This window comes from Akebia trifoliata, chromosome 3, assembly GCF_017979445.1.
Source record: "Akebia trifoliata isolate Shusen 1 chromosome 3, ASM1797944v1, whole genome shotgun sequence".
NCBI lineage: Eukaryota > Viridiplantae > Streptophyta > Magnoliopsida > Ranunculales > Lardizabalaceae > Akebia > Akebia trifoliata.
In genome coordinates, this window is record NC_141377.1 from 1,832,579 (window position 1) to 1,849,487 (window position 16,909).

The 16,909-nt window shown below is 33.1% G+C and overlaps 1 protein-coding gene across 1 annotated transcript; it reads left to right on the forward strand.

Annotated features, from left to right (window-relative positions):
- The first annotated feature begins 13,946 nt into the window (after positions 1-13,946).
- On the forward strand, positions 13,947-16,538 carry EXO70F1 (exocyst subunit exo70 family protein F1). Its single transcript, XM_086433187.1, has 2 exons — positions 13,947-14,106; positions 14,261-16,538. Exons 1-2 carry the CDS (start codon positions 14,095-14,097, stop codon positions 16,244-16,246), a joined length of 1,998 nt encoding a protein of 665 aa, XP_086289313.1. The 5' UTR covers positions 13,947-14,094; the 3' UTR covers positions 16,247-16,538.
- The last annotated feature ends 371 nt before the right edge of the window (positions 16,539-16,909 follow it).

The window sequence follows — 16,909 nt, forward strand, 5'->3', positions numbered from 1 at the left end:
CACCATATCATTTTATCACCTTTGTGTCACCCCAGCACGACTCTAACTAACCTCATCCCACGGTTAAGGCTCTCTATCGACGTCATGTTAAGATTTTTTGACAAGGAAAATGTTGAAGTAACATTAAAATTGACAACAATTCTCACGTTATTGATGGATGTATATACTATGGAATCATAGATGATTTTCATTGAGATGCAAGCAAATGGCATCTATGGTTATGTATGCAACTCCACATCAACAATGTGATAATCGATGTCAATTTTAATGTTACTTTCGCACTACTCGAAAAAGGCAAAAATACAGATTTCCATGAGATTGGTTCCACTCTTCTATAAATGGATACGCTTTTTCCTTGGGATATTCCTATCATCCCAACTATCATGTTGATCAAGAGCCTCAACTCCATTGTAAGCCTAACTTTTATCCTTGAATTTTGTTTTGAGTCTTTGCTTGAGTGACCTCAAGATTGGACCTTATATCACACATTTTGACGTCAAATTTTGTAGGAACCATTGATGTTTTGACTCATATCTTAATGAAAAGCATTTATGATTTATATATACTTTCACATGAAGATGTGCAATATAAGATACAATCTTGAGTTCACTTCAACATTATTCCTTTTATTTTTTTAAAGAGTCGTGCTGGAGTGACTGTGTTTCGCATTACATTTCATATTGTGATGTCGTGGAGATGCACATGAAATCATAAATACTTTTTGCTCGTATCTCGAGAAAACATTTATGATTTTATGAACACCTCCATGTCTGTGCAGTATGCAACGCAATCACTCCAACATTTTTCTTTTTGAAAATGTTAAGGAAGGTTGAGGCTCTCTATCAACATTACCATTAGAATTTGAGGAAAAACACAGATTCTGAGGGAATCAATCTTTTCTATAAATTAATACATTTTTTTTTCCTAGGAATACATTTTTCTTGGGAATTCCTAACATCACAACAATCAAATTGATGGAGAGCCTCTACTGCTAGCATTTTCCAGAAAAATATATCTCTAGGAAAAGTGTACTAAATCCTAGGAAATCGTAAAAATTTCTAAAATATAGAAGAAGAAAAAAATCTAAGTTACCCTACTGAAAAAAAAATCTAAGAACAAAATCTGACTTGGACGTTGGACTATAATTTACAAGCACCCTACTAAAGCAAAAGTGAGATCAAAGAAGAAATGTTATAGACTCGTACCACACACTATTTATATCAAGGCATTGGAGGATTTTTAGCCCCATAATAATCATTAGTTTTTTAGGGTTTTTCATCAATTGATGGATGAAAGAGGGTTTATGGCCAAGCCAACAAAAACCATGGGTTCAAGCTCAAAAGGGTGGTTGGTTGCATTTTTCGGTCATTAAAGCATTGAATATTGAATGACCTTAAGCATATATATATATATAGGGTTAAGATCCGTGTACACATCTACTCAGTGTTTTGTCCTGTGTAGGCTAAAAGTTTTAGATTGAGCTAATTTTTTATGAGGATGATCTCCTCATATAGGACAAAACACGTTGTAGATATATGTATACATGGATCATGACCCATATATATATGGGAAATGTTCAGCAACAAACATTTTGCCAAAACATTTTTCAAAACATGGGTTAGAAGTTTTGGAATTGACTGATTTTTAGTGAGGATGATTGCATTATTCTAAGGATTATTAGAAGATTTTTTTGTTCTTCAAAATATTGCATTGAAGATGACATTAGTAGCTTGCACATGCCCATTTCATTCAGGAAGTACTATTATTCTCCATCAAAATCAGCCAAATTGTGGACCTGTTTGCAATCAAAATCGTCTCAACTACTCAAGCAATTGTATTTATGTTTCATGGTCATTTTTGGGGGTTGCTTATCGCGGGTATCCCCACCCTTTGGGTGGGACTAATCCCACAATCACACACACTTCTCCCTCGGAAAGTCCTACATACAATTGATTGAGTCAATGGTCAGCTGGACCTTGGAGGGTGGCCCCAAAGAATTCATAGCTTCATGGGGCTTCGAACACTTGACCTATCCTTCCTAAGGAGCTTATCAAGGTTTGGCTTGCCAATAGGCCAACAGGCTTTGTTCAATGATCATAGTTAGGAACAAAGAGTAGAGAAAATATTTATTTTTCGAATAGTTATAAGTATTTCTCAAATTGATTTTTGATTGAGGAAATCTCTCAAGAAGGTTTCGTAGATTAATAAGACTATTAGTCGTTTGGGAGACATAATTTAGGTCTTTTATGAAATGATACAAAATCATGTTTTATGTAAATGTGAGAAGGCAATCTATAAGCAAAATTATACAACAATTAGTATTGGACAGTGTCCTCTCAAGCGTACGTGACGAATCGTGATAGAGTGGACCCCTTGGGATGGGATATGATCCTCCACTTTATGTTTCCATTATTTATCTTTGGAATCTTCTTGGACATGATTATACTTAGATGCTCTTTGGCGGGTACAACACATGTTGATCAACAACTACAATGGCGATGAGGCATTAGTGATCTACGACGAACATTGGACATAAGACGTTGATGATCTCAAGGTGCTAGTGACAAGTGAAAACTTAAAAATCACTATATCAATATTATTAATTGCTTTTGATCTTTCATGGGGGCTTAAGAGGGGAGGGAAGGGTATTTCGATCTATTAACCCCACCCCCTACTCTTGAAATGGATGTTATTAGGGATAGCGTCTCAAAATACATCCCCATGGGTGGCCAATAAGGGGGCTTGAACTCGAGACCTCTCCCTTTTTGGAGAGAGACCCTGACCACTACATTCGAAACAAGTTGGTTGAACACCTTCCCAAACTTAAAGTACTAAAATTTCACTACACTCATTTTAAAAAGAAAAATGAAAAATGAAGAAATTCTAAAAGAATTTATATCGTCCAATCAAATCAAGAGGAATTACTTTCATTGGATCTAATCAATTTTGACTTCTTCATTGAAGTTCAACATTTAGGGTTTATTTCATCAAATTGTAAAGAATCGGGTAGATCATCTGTCCTTATTTATTTTGGTTAGAAATGATGTCATGCATTAGTTCTATATCCTTCATTCTAACTTTTATTCTTCGAATTTTTGTCATTAACGACTTCCATTGCCATATTGAAATAATCATATAAAATCAAACCTAAAAATTCTCATTTTTTTTGCGATGGGTGATGATGAAATCTCTCGATTGAATTCTTTGACATATTTGAAATTCAAAATATTCATTTTTTAACAAAATACAAGAAAACAAAATATGGTTTTCAGTTATTCACAGGGATAAGACTAATTTATTTATACCACTCTTGTCCATTCAATAAGAAGACAAATTCTACACCTTGATTGGATCCATTTAATATTCTTTTTTCCAAATATCCAATAGCATTTTAGTAATTTATCTTAAGGGAATATTTTTTATATTTTAAATAAAATCAAAATTTCATCATTAATTCATCTTTAATCAACAATGCTGACTTTTAGTCAAAGGAAGTAGACCACATCTCGAAAATATTCATAAATTACTATTTAACTAAGATTTTCAAAAGGATAACACTTGCCTCGAACGAGCTCATCAAACAAAAGAATGAGACGAGAGACAATTGAAACTCTTCATAAAATTTGGATTAGACGATAGATATTTCCTTGAGATTCCAAGATAAAAGAATCCCTAGTACTGAAACTTGTATTTTCCTTCCATCATAACCGTCGAAAAGTCTACAAGTGATGAAGAGGTTACAAATCTATTTTTCTGAAAATATTTTTCACTTGTGCAACAGATTGCAATGGCTAATATGACAAAATTTCACCGAAAGATTGAAAACTTTCTCTTAAAATTATTTCTGACAAAAAATATTTCTGATGGAAAAGAATGCGATAATGTCTAGGTCTAATGTTGGGACTTTGATAGTGACAAGCATTTTCTATATATCAAGACAAAACCGTCTTCAGACTGCACATGGCAGGTTATTATTCCCAAACTCGAAACAAAAGAAATTTGTATTTTTTTCTATTTAATAAGTTTAATAAAAATTAATATTCGATTAAATTATATATTTCTTTTATGAATTTTGATAAGAAAACTAATGGTTAAATTACACTTCGACCCCCTGTAATTTGGCATAATTTCATTTTTAACACCCTTTCATTTTGATAATTGCACTTACCTCCCTTTCACTCACAGTATTAAATTCAGATGTTATTTTACTATTTTACCTTTTTATTTATTTATTTATTTTATTATAAAAAATAATTTTTAAAAGGATAATTAAAAATGCCCCGTCTAACTATTCAGACTCTCACGTGTGAACCCATTTTTTTCACAAGGACATTTTTTTTTTTTTACTAAGAAGAAAAACATTTTTAAATGGAAAAAATGGTGTTTATAAAATAAAATTCATTTTTTAAATGTTTGGTTGAGGGCAAGAATATGGAAAGGGGCAAATGAGCCCCTTTGATAACTATAAGGGCGGCAACCACTTAGATAACTATAATGGAGGCAAGTGCAATTATTAAAATATTAGAAGGTTAACATAGAATTATGCAAAATTATAAGGGGTTAAAGTATAATTTATCAAAAATTAATATATGATGAAATCTGTTTGGAAGCATGCTGGTCTAGGGGTGTCAATGGGTCCGATCCAGTTCGATTTCTAAGGAACTTAGAACTGTAACCATTATATTAGTTTAATTTCAGTTCTTGTCGGTTTCAAGTCCGATTCTAAAATAAATAAAATTGGAATCGAAACTGTAAAATCACGGATATCCATCGGTTCCGGTTCTCATTAATCAAATGAGAAAAAAGTATTTCAAATCATTAAATAAAAAAATTCTTTTCAAAAAATTAACATATTATCAACAAAATTGTTAACTTAGTTATAATTTGTTATATTTAAGATACAAATTAATTATTTTTTTCAAAAATAAAAATGTATCTTTATTAAAAGTAATAATATTTTAGAAGAGTAATTCATTTTAAGTTTCAATCAATAATTTATATGAAAAAATTGAAGAAATTTATATAACATGCATTTATTTTTTAAATAAAAAATACCTTAAATCATCTATAATATGGAAAGAAATGACAAAATAAATCAGTTCCGGGTACCGATTGGATAGAACTTAATAGTTTCGATTCTTATTGGTTCGATTCCATTTTAGATCCGATTCTAATCAATTTCAATAAAAAGGAGTCTGGAATCGGGGTATTCGATTCCAATTCAATTTCGGTTAAATGGGTACTCATTGACCCCCCTATACTGGTCTCTTTGCCATTCTCCTCCACTTTTTTACTTTCTAAAAGAGTCAGAATATCCTTATTAAGGTCTTGAACTCACATTATGGCATGTAAAAAACATGATCCAATGACAGAGAGATGTAGAGGACAAAATTTTAAGGAATTTGGAAAGAAAAAAAATTATTTTCACCATTGAATTTGAATTTTAAATTTGAGAATTCGGTGAAGTTCATAAATAGATTTTTTTTAATCTAAGTTAGTCCATGAAATCTAAGAAGACGGTGGTGTCCGATTGCCTATATGACAATCATATGGGCCCAATGAATTTTAATAAGATTTGAAATCTTGTTAAGTTAATAAGTAAATTATTTTTTTTAAAGAAAAGATGATGCCATGAGACTGTAAATGTGGGGATGATGCAAATCTATTATCATTTACTTAGAGTAAAAGTGGTGGCAATAGAAGCACCCAAAATACTCCAGTTTTAATTTGATCTTCAAAATCTTTGAATTTCTTGAATTAAAATTAATCATGCATGAATATCTATGATGGGAATCCTAGTTTATTTCATTAGAACATGAGAAAGGAAATATCCAAGGATGATATAATGAGGAGACAACGGAGGACAATAATGATGAACCTCAAGGGGTTGCCTCAATGGCAATTTCGGACCGACAAGCAATTAATGCACGTAGGTCATGAGTTCGATATCCAATATGAGCATTAATTCCTTGAGAGCCACCCGCGAGGGCACACTCTCATTCACCCAGGGTGTGTGATCAGGGGTAGAACCATGATTTTGCTCATGTGGGGACAACTAAGAATATAAAAAAATTTGGGGGGGACAATTAAGATTGAAAAAAAAAAAAAATTGTGGGGGGACAACTAAGAGTGAAAACAAATATTTGTGGGGGCAATAGTAGCAAAAAAATTTATCCACCGTTAAAATTTGTTGCAATAGTTTACTAATCGATATATTTTGAAAATTTTTGTGGGGTCACTATAAATCCGCCCCTGCGTGTCATGTGTTGGCGTTGCATTTTCCTCAGGACTAGTCCTTGGACAAGACCATGGTGTATAGACTGAGTAAAGCCTAGATATAGGCCTGGTCCGTTGTCTATAAGAATACTCGATGATAAAAAATAATAATAAAGACGGCAACAATGAATAAACTTATATGACTATAAGAAATAGTGTTATGTTGGTTTTAAAACTTTCAAATCCTTTTGTTCTATTTAATTCCACAACATAATTTTTCAGCAAAAAGCTCTTATTTTGAATGTCATGGGTCCGGATCAGGTTGGGTCAATCTGGTACCAGTCTGTTAAAGATTGGATCACACCATCGTTGGATCTGGGTTTTTATCATTTATCTATGTTAGGATCCAAATCATATCTGATAACAATGGGATCTTGACATGGTTGATCCATAATCGATCCCGTAGCTTACCAAATTGGATTCTAATCAGATCTGATCGTTATCATAATCCAAATCCTAGATCCAATTATGAAGTTATTAGAAACGGACCAGATTCTGGGTTTGATCTGATCCATTGACATCCAACTAAATGAACCTTTGACCTTTTTCAATTTTTTTTGTTTTTTATTATTACAATTTTTGACTATCAAAGTTTTTCCCAATGCTGGAGTGACATTCGATTTACTGTCATTTCTTACATTTCTGATGTGGGGGTGTGTTCATAATCGTAGAAGTGTTTATTCGTATCACAAGGAAATAGTATCTACAGTTATGTGTGCACCCCCACATCAGCAAAGTAAAAAGGTGCAGTAAATCAAATGTCACCCCAGCACGTTACTGCGTGCATCATGTTACGTAATATTCTTAAAATGTTATTGACCCACCAATTCTTACTTCTTACACCTAGTAATCAAAAATACCTTTTACTAGGGGTGCACATGGTTCGGATTGGTTCGGATTTTGGTAAAATTGGAATCGAACCAAACATGATCGGTTCTACAAATTTGATACCGAACCAATCCAATTACCCTATAGAACCGAACCAATCCAATCCAATTTTGGTTCGGATTGGTTCGGATCGATTCTCGGTTCTCATACTTATTGAAAATAAATACCTTCTTCCTCAATCCAAGCATTCTATCTCCTCCAATCTTCAAACCTTTAAAACAAGTAGGACTTTTTTTAAACGTGGACTTTGGGATAATAAAAAAATTAAAAGGAAGAAGAAGAAAGAAATAAAAAACCGAAATTTTTATTTTTTAAATAATTATATATATATTTATATATAATTGGTTCGATTTTCGGATTGGTTCGGTTCTATTATATCCTAATCCGGAACCGAACCAAATTAATCGGATTTTTTTTTCTTCGATCCGTACTCGAACCGTGTGTGTGTTTAATCCGAACCAATCCAATCCAAAAGCTTCGGATTGGTTCGGATCTCGGATTTACCCAATCCAATGTGCACCCCTACCTTTTACCATAGATCCCCATTCTATTGGGACATTTAGAAAAGAAAAGTGATCCCATGGTGCTGCCTCTATGGAATCAATCCGTAGCAGATGATCCTGACCATCAATCTATCATTCTTTTGCAAACCACCATTTAGCTGCTCGGTTTGATGGTTGTGACCATCCAATCTCTCTCTCTCTCTCTTGAATACTTCTGATAACATCCCAATAAATTGATTTTCTTTTTCTTTTTCATATTTTGTCATAATTAATAATAATAAATAAATAAATAACAAAAGATTGGATTTTTGAGAAGAAAAAAAAAATGAAGCAAGGGATGGAGTAATAATTACAAAAGAAAATAGAATTAACAAATGAGTCGTGCTGGAGCATGGTTTTTAAACTCGGTATCGCGTCTCGTCTCGTTCAGCTCCGATACCGAGTCATCTCGGACGAGTTTTCCGATACGTTTGAGACGTCTCATGAGATAACTCGAAAATTTGTACATAAGATGTAAAACTCGGTCAAAAAAATCACTTTGTGAGTTGGTCTCGTTCAGCTCTGATACCGAGTTAACTCGGGCGATACGTCTCGGTCTCGGACGAGTTTAAAAACCATGTGCTGGAGTAACATCGAAAATTGACATCGTTTGGGACATTGGTGTGCGCAAAACCATAGATACTTCTTACTTGTATCTCGATGAAAAGCATTTATGACTCTATAAACACATCCACCTCAGCAATGTCTGAAACGATGTCAATTTCAATCTTACTTCGTCATTTTCCTTAAACAAATACCTTACATATAGGTAGGGCTGTCATTTGGGCCAGGCCAAGATTGGGTTGGGGTAGTTTTGTTAGGCCCATTTAATTGTCAGATGTCGTACGCCCGATTCATGTTTAGGGTCAGGATCAGGTTTGGAAGCTGAGTCCGTAGAAGGTCTTACCCAGTCTGATAACTTGTATTATAATTTTAATTATAATATGTGATAACTATATTTAAATATATATATATATATATATGTCAGAAATTGAAGGTGCAAATAAAGTTTATGGGTGATGATATCAAGGCGGAGTTAGTAAGGAGTTGGTGGAGGCAATTGCCCCATAAAACTTTGGGACACCCTTATATTTTCAACTAATTACGTGTCTCATTTGTCCCCACTCCCTCACCTCTCTCTCCATTTGCCCCCACAGCCTCATGATGACATTGCCTCTTGACCAGACTTCTCATATACTCATTGAAAATGACTTAAATATCATTTTCTTCGATTTCTAATAAAAAAAACCCTGAATTTCTCCTTAAAACCATTCATGTTCAAGTTCTTCAACTATACAACTAACCATAGTTTACCCCCATTATAAGAAAATCCTAGTTTTGTCCTGATGATATTATAAACTTGGGTTCAATTCCCACGAACACCAATATCGATCTCATTAAAAACAAATTTGCTAATCAAATATATTTATACATACACATTTTAAATAATTCTAATTTATTACAAACTTAAAGTATTGATATTTAAAATATTTGATAAAAAAAAATTTAGAGATTAATACGATGGTAGACTTGATTGGTTTTATTATATTAAATGATTGAAAAATCTACACGACTAAAATTATTGTGATTAATGATTTCTAACTAGTTGAGCTTTCTTATTTTGACCGAAGTCGATGGGTAGGGCTTCAAGCCCACAATGGAATAAAATTCTCCCAATTTCTCCACACACAAAATCATAAAATTCTTTGAATACAGTACTACCTGATTAGATCAACGAATAATTAATTAGTTATCATTTGTCAATTAATCATGGAATATAATAACATTTTTGTCCCTCACTCTCAAAATTTATTTTTTATTTAAAATTCAAATGTCAAGAATAATAAAGGAATTTTAGAGAGGTTGGAGATGATGGATCGTACGTATATTCTCAATCCTTCATCCCGATCCTTTTGACTTACAAAGAACTCATATCTTCAATGTTGATTATTGATTTTGAATCGAACAAATGTGATAGTTAAAATTTTCACTTTAGACTTCTATCGGTCAATTTGTGATACATTGGTTCTTTTCAATTGACTACAAAAATTCTCTCAATCACATCAAATGATGAATTATTAGCGTGAGTGCCATTTATAAATCTCTATAAAAATAAAGAAAAACCTATCTTACTAATATTTGATCTTGTAAACCGATTGGATCAAATAATCTATTTTTGTCGACTGGTAGAGGGACAATATCCTATGACGAATTATTTTGAAGAGCATCTATTTCTTTTAGGAAAATGCTTTACTACGTGCGTTGGACACCAGGTTCAATACTGAGTTGACCTAACAATGCATAGAAAACCATTGATTTTTTAAATTGTATCTAGAGGAATAAATCTATGATTTTTTGTGCACTACTAGGTCAACTCAGTGTTGGACCCTGTGTCCAACGCAAACAGTGTAGCACGACTCTTTCTTTTAATATGAATCGTTTTCAAATCCCGTCACTATAAGTTTACATAAGATAAGAGTATGGTTGCATGATTTAGTAGATTGGAGAAACATTTATGCTCAAGTCAAAAAATTAGGGTCCATAGGTTACGAATTGATCAATAAAAGTGTGGACCAAGTGATGCATGATTGATTATCAAGAGACAAGATTGCAATCCTTCTTAAGAGTACAATTGCAACCTTTCCATGTAGCTTTGTGGTGTCTTTAGTAGAGATTTGTTGTTAACAAATGAAGGTAGTAAGTTGTTAAATCAAGCAAAAACTGCCATGTGTTTATTAAAATCAAGTTATTTGTTAGGGCGACAGCAAAACGTGGGCTAACATGGTGAAGTAGTTGAACTGTAGGGTATGTATGTTCGAGGGAATTTGCTTTTTCTAGAACATGTGAATTCGTTGGAAAAATGGATATTTTGGAAAAAAGGATTATATCTTTAAATTGTACCAAGGAAGTGAGAAAAACGAGTTGGTTTTTGCATAGTTTTAGAACTCATTGAGTAAACTAAATCGAGTTATATTTTTATTTGACTCATGAGTTGTCAATATGACTTGACTTGTAACCACGTGTCTAGTCACTTTTTGAGTTTTAAAGCTATAGTCCTGCTCCATACCCCCTACAAAATATCGTAATAGAAAATAAATTTTAGGATTTTATCATTTTTCACATGTAAACCATTGTTAAATCGGGCAAAAAATCATAGGCCCTTGGTTCATTGTAAAAGGTAAAATTTTGTGTTTACGACTTTTTGCAATTACTATATTTTATGAGCATTTACTACATTTTACTGTTTACGGGTTTGGTATCACATTCGAAAAATTAACACAAAAATAAATAAATTAAGAAATATTTTCTTCATGAATCATTGAATTTGGGTTTTGCTTTGGAATTGGTCTTGGGATCTTGTTCATCTTCATGGGACTCTCTATCATTGACTTCTTGAAACCTATGTAACCAACCACGAACATGAATGAAACTTAGATCTCAAATTAGAGGAAGACTAAAGAAAACCTTAAATTTGAAGTTTTGCCACAACAATTAATGGAGGATAGAGACGAGTTGAGGAGTATTGAAGAGCATGCCCATGAAGACCCGTAAAGCAACATAGCTATCATCGTTTTACCGTGATTAATGAGGGAGGGGAGATATGTGTAGAGAGGAAAGGGTTGCAGAGAGAGAAATGATTGCATGGAGAAAAGCATAAGCTCTTCAAAAAATGGTAAAAAAAATTTAGTTTATTTTTCAACGTAATACTTTACCGCAAAAACTTATTGTTTTACTACCTTTTACCATCAATTTCAGTGAATCCCTCTTAAAAATTATCTAGCAAAGCACTTGGATTTGTAACATAGCGTAAAACTTTACATTTTGGCCCATATTTTCCAACTCTACCGAGCAGGGCCATAAAACGGTTTCATTAACAAGAAAAAACGATGAGAAGTTGTATGTGAAAATTATCAATCAAAAATAAATTATTTAATTATTTAAATGAGCAATAATTAATTATTTAAATTATAGTTATTTAAAATTAATAAAAATTATAATAAATCTCAAAGAAAAATGAGTGACCAAGAAAATATCTAAAAATTATCAAAAATAAGAATATGTGTCAACAAAAAATATAATATTTAGTTATTAAAATTAATAATAATTTATTTATTTGAACAAAATTGTCATAAATTTCAAAAATAAAATAAAAATTGAGTGGACAGATAATATCTAAAATTTTCAAAAATTATAACAATTAACATCTAAAAGTTTTCATAAATCTTTGAAGTACCAATGAGTGACTTGAAAACAATAAAAATTATCATTAATCTCAAAAATATTGGTGAGTGACTAAGAAAATATTTAAAAATTTCAAATAGAGCAAATCATTGTAATAAATCTAATTAAGTGAAACATCAAAGTTACAAAATAATAAAATTGCCATAAATCTGGGAAGAATTTACAAGTAACCAAGGAAATATGTAATAATTATCAACTAAAAAATAAATATAATTTATTAAAATCAATTATACTTATTTATTTAATAAAATAATTTAAAAATTATATAAATAGTAAAAATTGTCATGATTCTCAAAATAATTAGACAATAAAATATCTAAATTAATAAACCAAAAAAACAATACTTAATTATTAAAATGAATTTTCAGTAAAAATTTATAAAAATAATAACAATTAACATAATCTTTAAAAAAAATGGTACGTAAAAATAAGAGCACTTGAATATTAAGTAATAGATATATGAAATGAATAGTGGGTCCTAACATTATGTGAAATATATATTTTTCATGGTTTTTTTAATAATATTAAATCCATTCAATATTTTAAAGGTGTTTTTGAGAGCACTTCTCTCTATAAGCCAATCACAAATTCATTTTCTTTAATAATTCACATTTATTTCATTTTTGACATATTATTTATGCGAATCATGTAATAATTCATTTTCCATCTAATTTTTTTTGACATTTTCATTTCATCTATTTAATTTTGTAGTCATTATAAAATTTATTCTTCAATAAGAATTCATAATTAATGAGTTTAATAAGAACAAAAAATTCAATAAACATTAACAATTTGAAGGAAACTAAAGATTTTTAGTTTCGTGATTGAGGGGTAATGGTGAGAAAATAAGTGGAAAATAATATTTGGAGATGATGGGAAAAAAACTTTAACTTCCGATGTGAAAAATCTCCTTGGATGAGAAAATGATTTCCAAGGAAAATAAATAATTACATTCCTCAAAATCATATTTTACATGCCTAGTTGATATATCCTAAAATTTACCCTATTTAATCTAAAAATAAAAAATAAAATATAAAAATCCTTTTTTGGAGAACTTCGACTGCCACACTAACTTTTGCTAATGCCACTCAAGATATGTGCTTATTCTTTGATGATTTTACATGGGACAAATTATCATTTTGTTTGTAAATATGACGAAATTTCGAACCCAATACACTATTCATTTATATTCCCAAAACATGTTTTTAAACGAGTTCGTTGGTAGGTATTTTAATTTAAAATGACAATCTCGTTGACAAAATGTAATGAACTTGTAGTTAATTACCAGTTATCTCATCATTAAAAAATAAGGATATTTGTCTTTAAAATTATCAGTGAGATTGTCACTTTTTTTATTAGTGAGGTCGCCAAATTTTATCAACAAGTTCGTTAATTTTAATACTCGAAATCGCCACTTTAAATTAGGAATACCTATTAGTGAACTTGCTTGAAAACATGTGTTTGGGAATTAAAGGAACAATGTACCGAAGTTAGTTTTAACTCTCGTTTTAACATCTTGTCTTGTCTATGAGCAAGATTGAGTCATCTCAGATGAATTTTCTGATACGTTTGAGTCATCTCGTTCGATCATTTGACTTGCCTATCTGTCTCGTTAGTTGGCAATACCAAGATGTAGTAGAGGCGTCACCTCGAACTTTGATGAAATATAATAATCAAATTTTTTGCAAAAGTTGTGCGTGTTCTAGGAAAATCTCATTTACATATGAATTGACATCTCATTACGAATTTTCTGATACGTTTGAGTTATCTCATTCTTAGATCTCATCTGATACGTTTGACTTGTCTATCCATCTCGTTAGTGGATAGACACATGAATGGCGTGGCGTTAGCAAAAGTTGATGTGACAATAGAAGTCATCTTCTATAGACACATGGTACGTTGTGTTTGAGTTTAACAGCTTAATATCTTTCATTGGTTAACAGCGAACCTATACTCCTTTGTTGCCTAGTGTATACGGTACGCACTAAAGTAAAAGAAACGATTCGTTCTCTCACATCTCAAAACAAGTCTCCATTTCGTTCCGATTTCCATCTTTCCTTCTTAGTAGAGAAGCATTCAACGATTCAATTAAGGCCGGCTGAAACCAAACCCTTTAGTTGGAGGGAAGGAAGACAGTTCAGCACAGATGGTGGAAACAGTTAGGGTTTGAGAATTTTATAGAGATTTTAAAATTATATATTAAATAAATTCTCTGTTGTTTGTTCTCTTTGATTATTTAATTATAATTTTTCCCCAATTTCATCTCTGTCTCTGTATTTTACTACAAAGCCCTAATTTATCAAATCGTGCAGACCAAAATTCAGACAAAAATGGAGGCTTCAATCGATGGAGATGAGAGAGTCATGGCTGCAGCTCAGCAGATCGTTAAAAGCTTAGGAACATCTAAGAATGTTAAAGAAGATATGATATTGATTCTCTCAAGCTTTGATAATCGTCTATCAACGATCACAGATTTGCTTTCTACAAGTAGTGGAGGTGCCTGTAAAAGCAAGATCGAAGAACAATTCGAAGAGGCCGAGAAGATTGTTCTTCGTTGGGATTCCAATAGTTCCAATACTCCACAACACCACTCGTTACCTTGGGAAGATTCTCCTGATGAGGCCGCAGAGTATCTCTGTGCGGTCGATGAGATTCTACGGTTGACGGAAAATCTGAATGTGTCGTCGGATGGTGAAATCTTGGACCGAGCCGAGAGCGTTTTACAGTTGGCGATGTCGAGGTTGGAGGACGAATTTCGCCACATATTGATCCGTAACACTGTTCCTCTTGATGCTGGAAGGCTTTACGGATCGATCCGTAGGGTTTCGCTTTCGTTTACTTCGAATGATGGAGAAATTGATGATTTTGAGAGCTCTGTTGAAGATGATCGTGAGAGTTTCTGTCATGAGAGAGGAGGGAGTTTAGGGGAGGATCTATGTGTGGATTTGATCTATTCAGATGCTGTTGGCGATCTTAAGGAGATCGCAGACAGGATGATTAGGTCAGGTTATGAGAAGGAGTGCTGTCAGGTTTACAGCAGCGTTCGTCGCGATGTTCTTGACGAGTGTTTATTGATTCTTGGGATTGAGAAGTTGAGTATCGAAGAAGTACAGAAGATCGAGTGGAGGTCTTTGGATGAGAAAATGAAAAAATGGGTTCAAGCTGTAAAAATCCTAATTAGGGTTCTTTTATCGGGTGAGAAACGGCTTTGTGATCAAATTTTCGGTGGATCGGAACTAATCAGGGAGGTTTGCTTCACCGAGACTGCAAAGGGATGTGTAATGCAGATGTTGACATTTGGTGAGGCAATTGCGATTGTACGAAGGTCATCGGAGAAGCTTTTTCGGATACTCGACATGTACGATACACTCGCAGACGTGTTGCCAGATTTACAAGCCTTGTTTTCCAATGAATCGGGTGATTTCGTGTGCGGAGAGGCACAAGCGATATTGGATGGACTTGGCGAGGCGGCGAAGGGAACGTTCGTGGAGTTCGAGAATGCGGTTAAGAGCGAGACTTCCCGAAAGGCGATCCAAGGTGGTGAGATTCATCCATTAACACGGTATGTGATGAATTACGTCAAGTTGCTTGTCGATTACAGCGATACATTGAATTTGCTTCTCGAAAGCAGTACAGAGAGCTCAGATCGTCTAGAAGGAGACGATGATGATAATGCACATTTAGGGAGCGTTTCTCCAATAAGTCTCCGCTTGTTGTCGTTGATTTCATCTCTGGAATCAAATCTCAAGGAGAAGTCAAAACTCTACGAAGATGGTGCAATGCAATATATTTTCTTGATGAATAATATCCTTTACATAGTTCAGAAAGTGAAAGATTCCGAGCTTCGGACACTCTTGGGAGATCATTGGGTACGTAAGCACCGTGGCCAAATACGTCAGTATTCGACAAGTTATCTGAGAGCGTCTTGGACCAAAGTCTTAGCTTTTCTGAAGGACGAAGGCATTGGGGGTTCTGGGAGCTCGAGTAGTGTTTCTAAGGTGACTCTGAAGGAAAGATTTAAAAATTTTAACGCGGGTTTTGAAGAAATCTATAGGAACCAAACTGCTTGGAAGGTTCCGGATACTCAGCTTCGAGAAGAGCTTAGGCTATCTATATCGGAGAAAGTCATTCCGGCGTACCGATCTTTTATGGGGAGGTTTGGGAATCATCTAGAGAGTGGAAGACATGCTGGGAAATACATAAAGTACTCAGCCGATGATTTAGAGAACTATTTGTTGGATTTGTTCGAAGGGACGCCTGGAGTTCTACATAATCTGAGGCGAAAAATCAGTGCGTAGCAGATGTGATTCTTTCCACAGGTAAGCTCTCTGTTCTTAGCAGGGACTTGTTAGGAATTCAGTTCATCTGCTGAATTCTAGTTGATGGGTTGCTCTTTATTTTTGATTGTCATGAAGGTTGTAATCACAAGATCTCAGTATACCAAGTTATGCCGTACCCCTCCTCTATATACTGTAACAATCATGTACATGTATTATTATAGGTCTTCAAATGTGAATCTTGTCAGGATTTTATGACTTCTTTGCTGTGAGTTGCAATTAAAGGAGTAAATTTGGAGATGCTACTTTAAAATTTCTCTGCTTTTTTGTGTAACTGACTGCCAAGTATTTGTTATTGTTATTTGCAGTTTTCTGTTTGTCTAAACTCTAATGTTTAAGATATATTGGTATGTTTGTAGCCAATAGTAGTCATCATTTGAGGTTAGAATATTTCTTTTCTTTAATCAGTATAACTTTATAAGCAGATTTGTTATGAAAAGTTCACAACAAACAACTGTACAAAAGAACATTTAGTGAAAGAGAAAATCACTATAGAAAAACCAATAAAGCTACAAACTAATTAAACAATCTCGTCAAAATAGGAAATCATCAACCAGACAACCCCTAATGACAAAAAATTCAAAGCAAGGCCTTAATATTGAACACATTGATATAATAACCTTC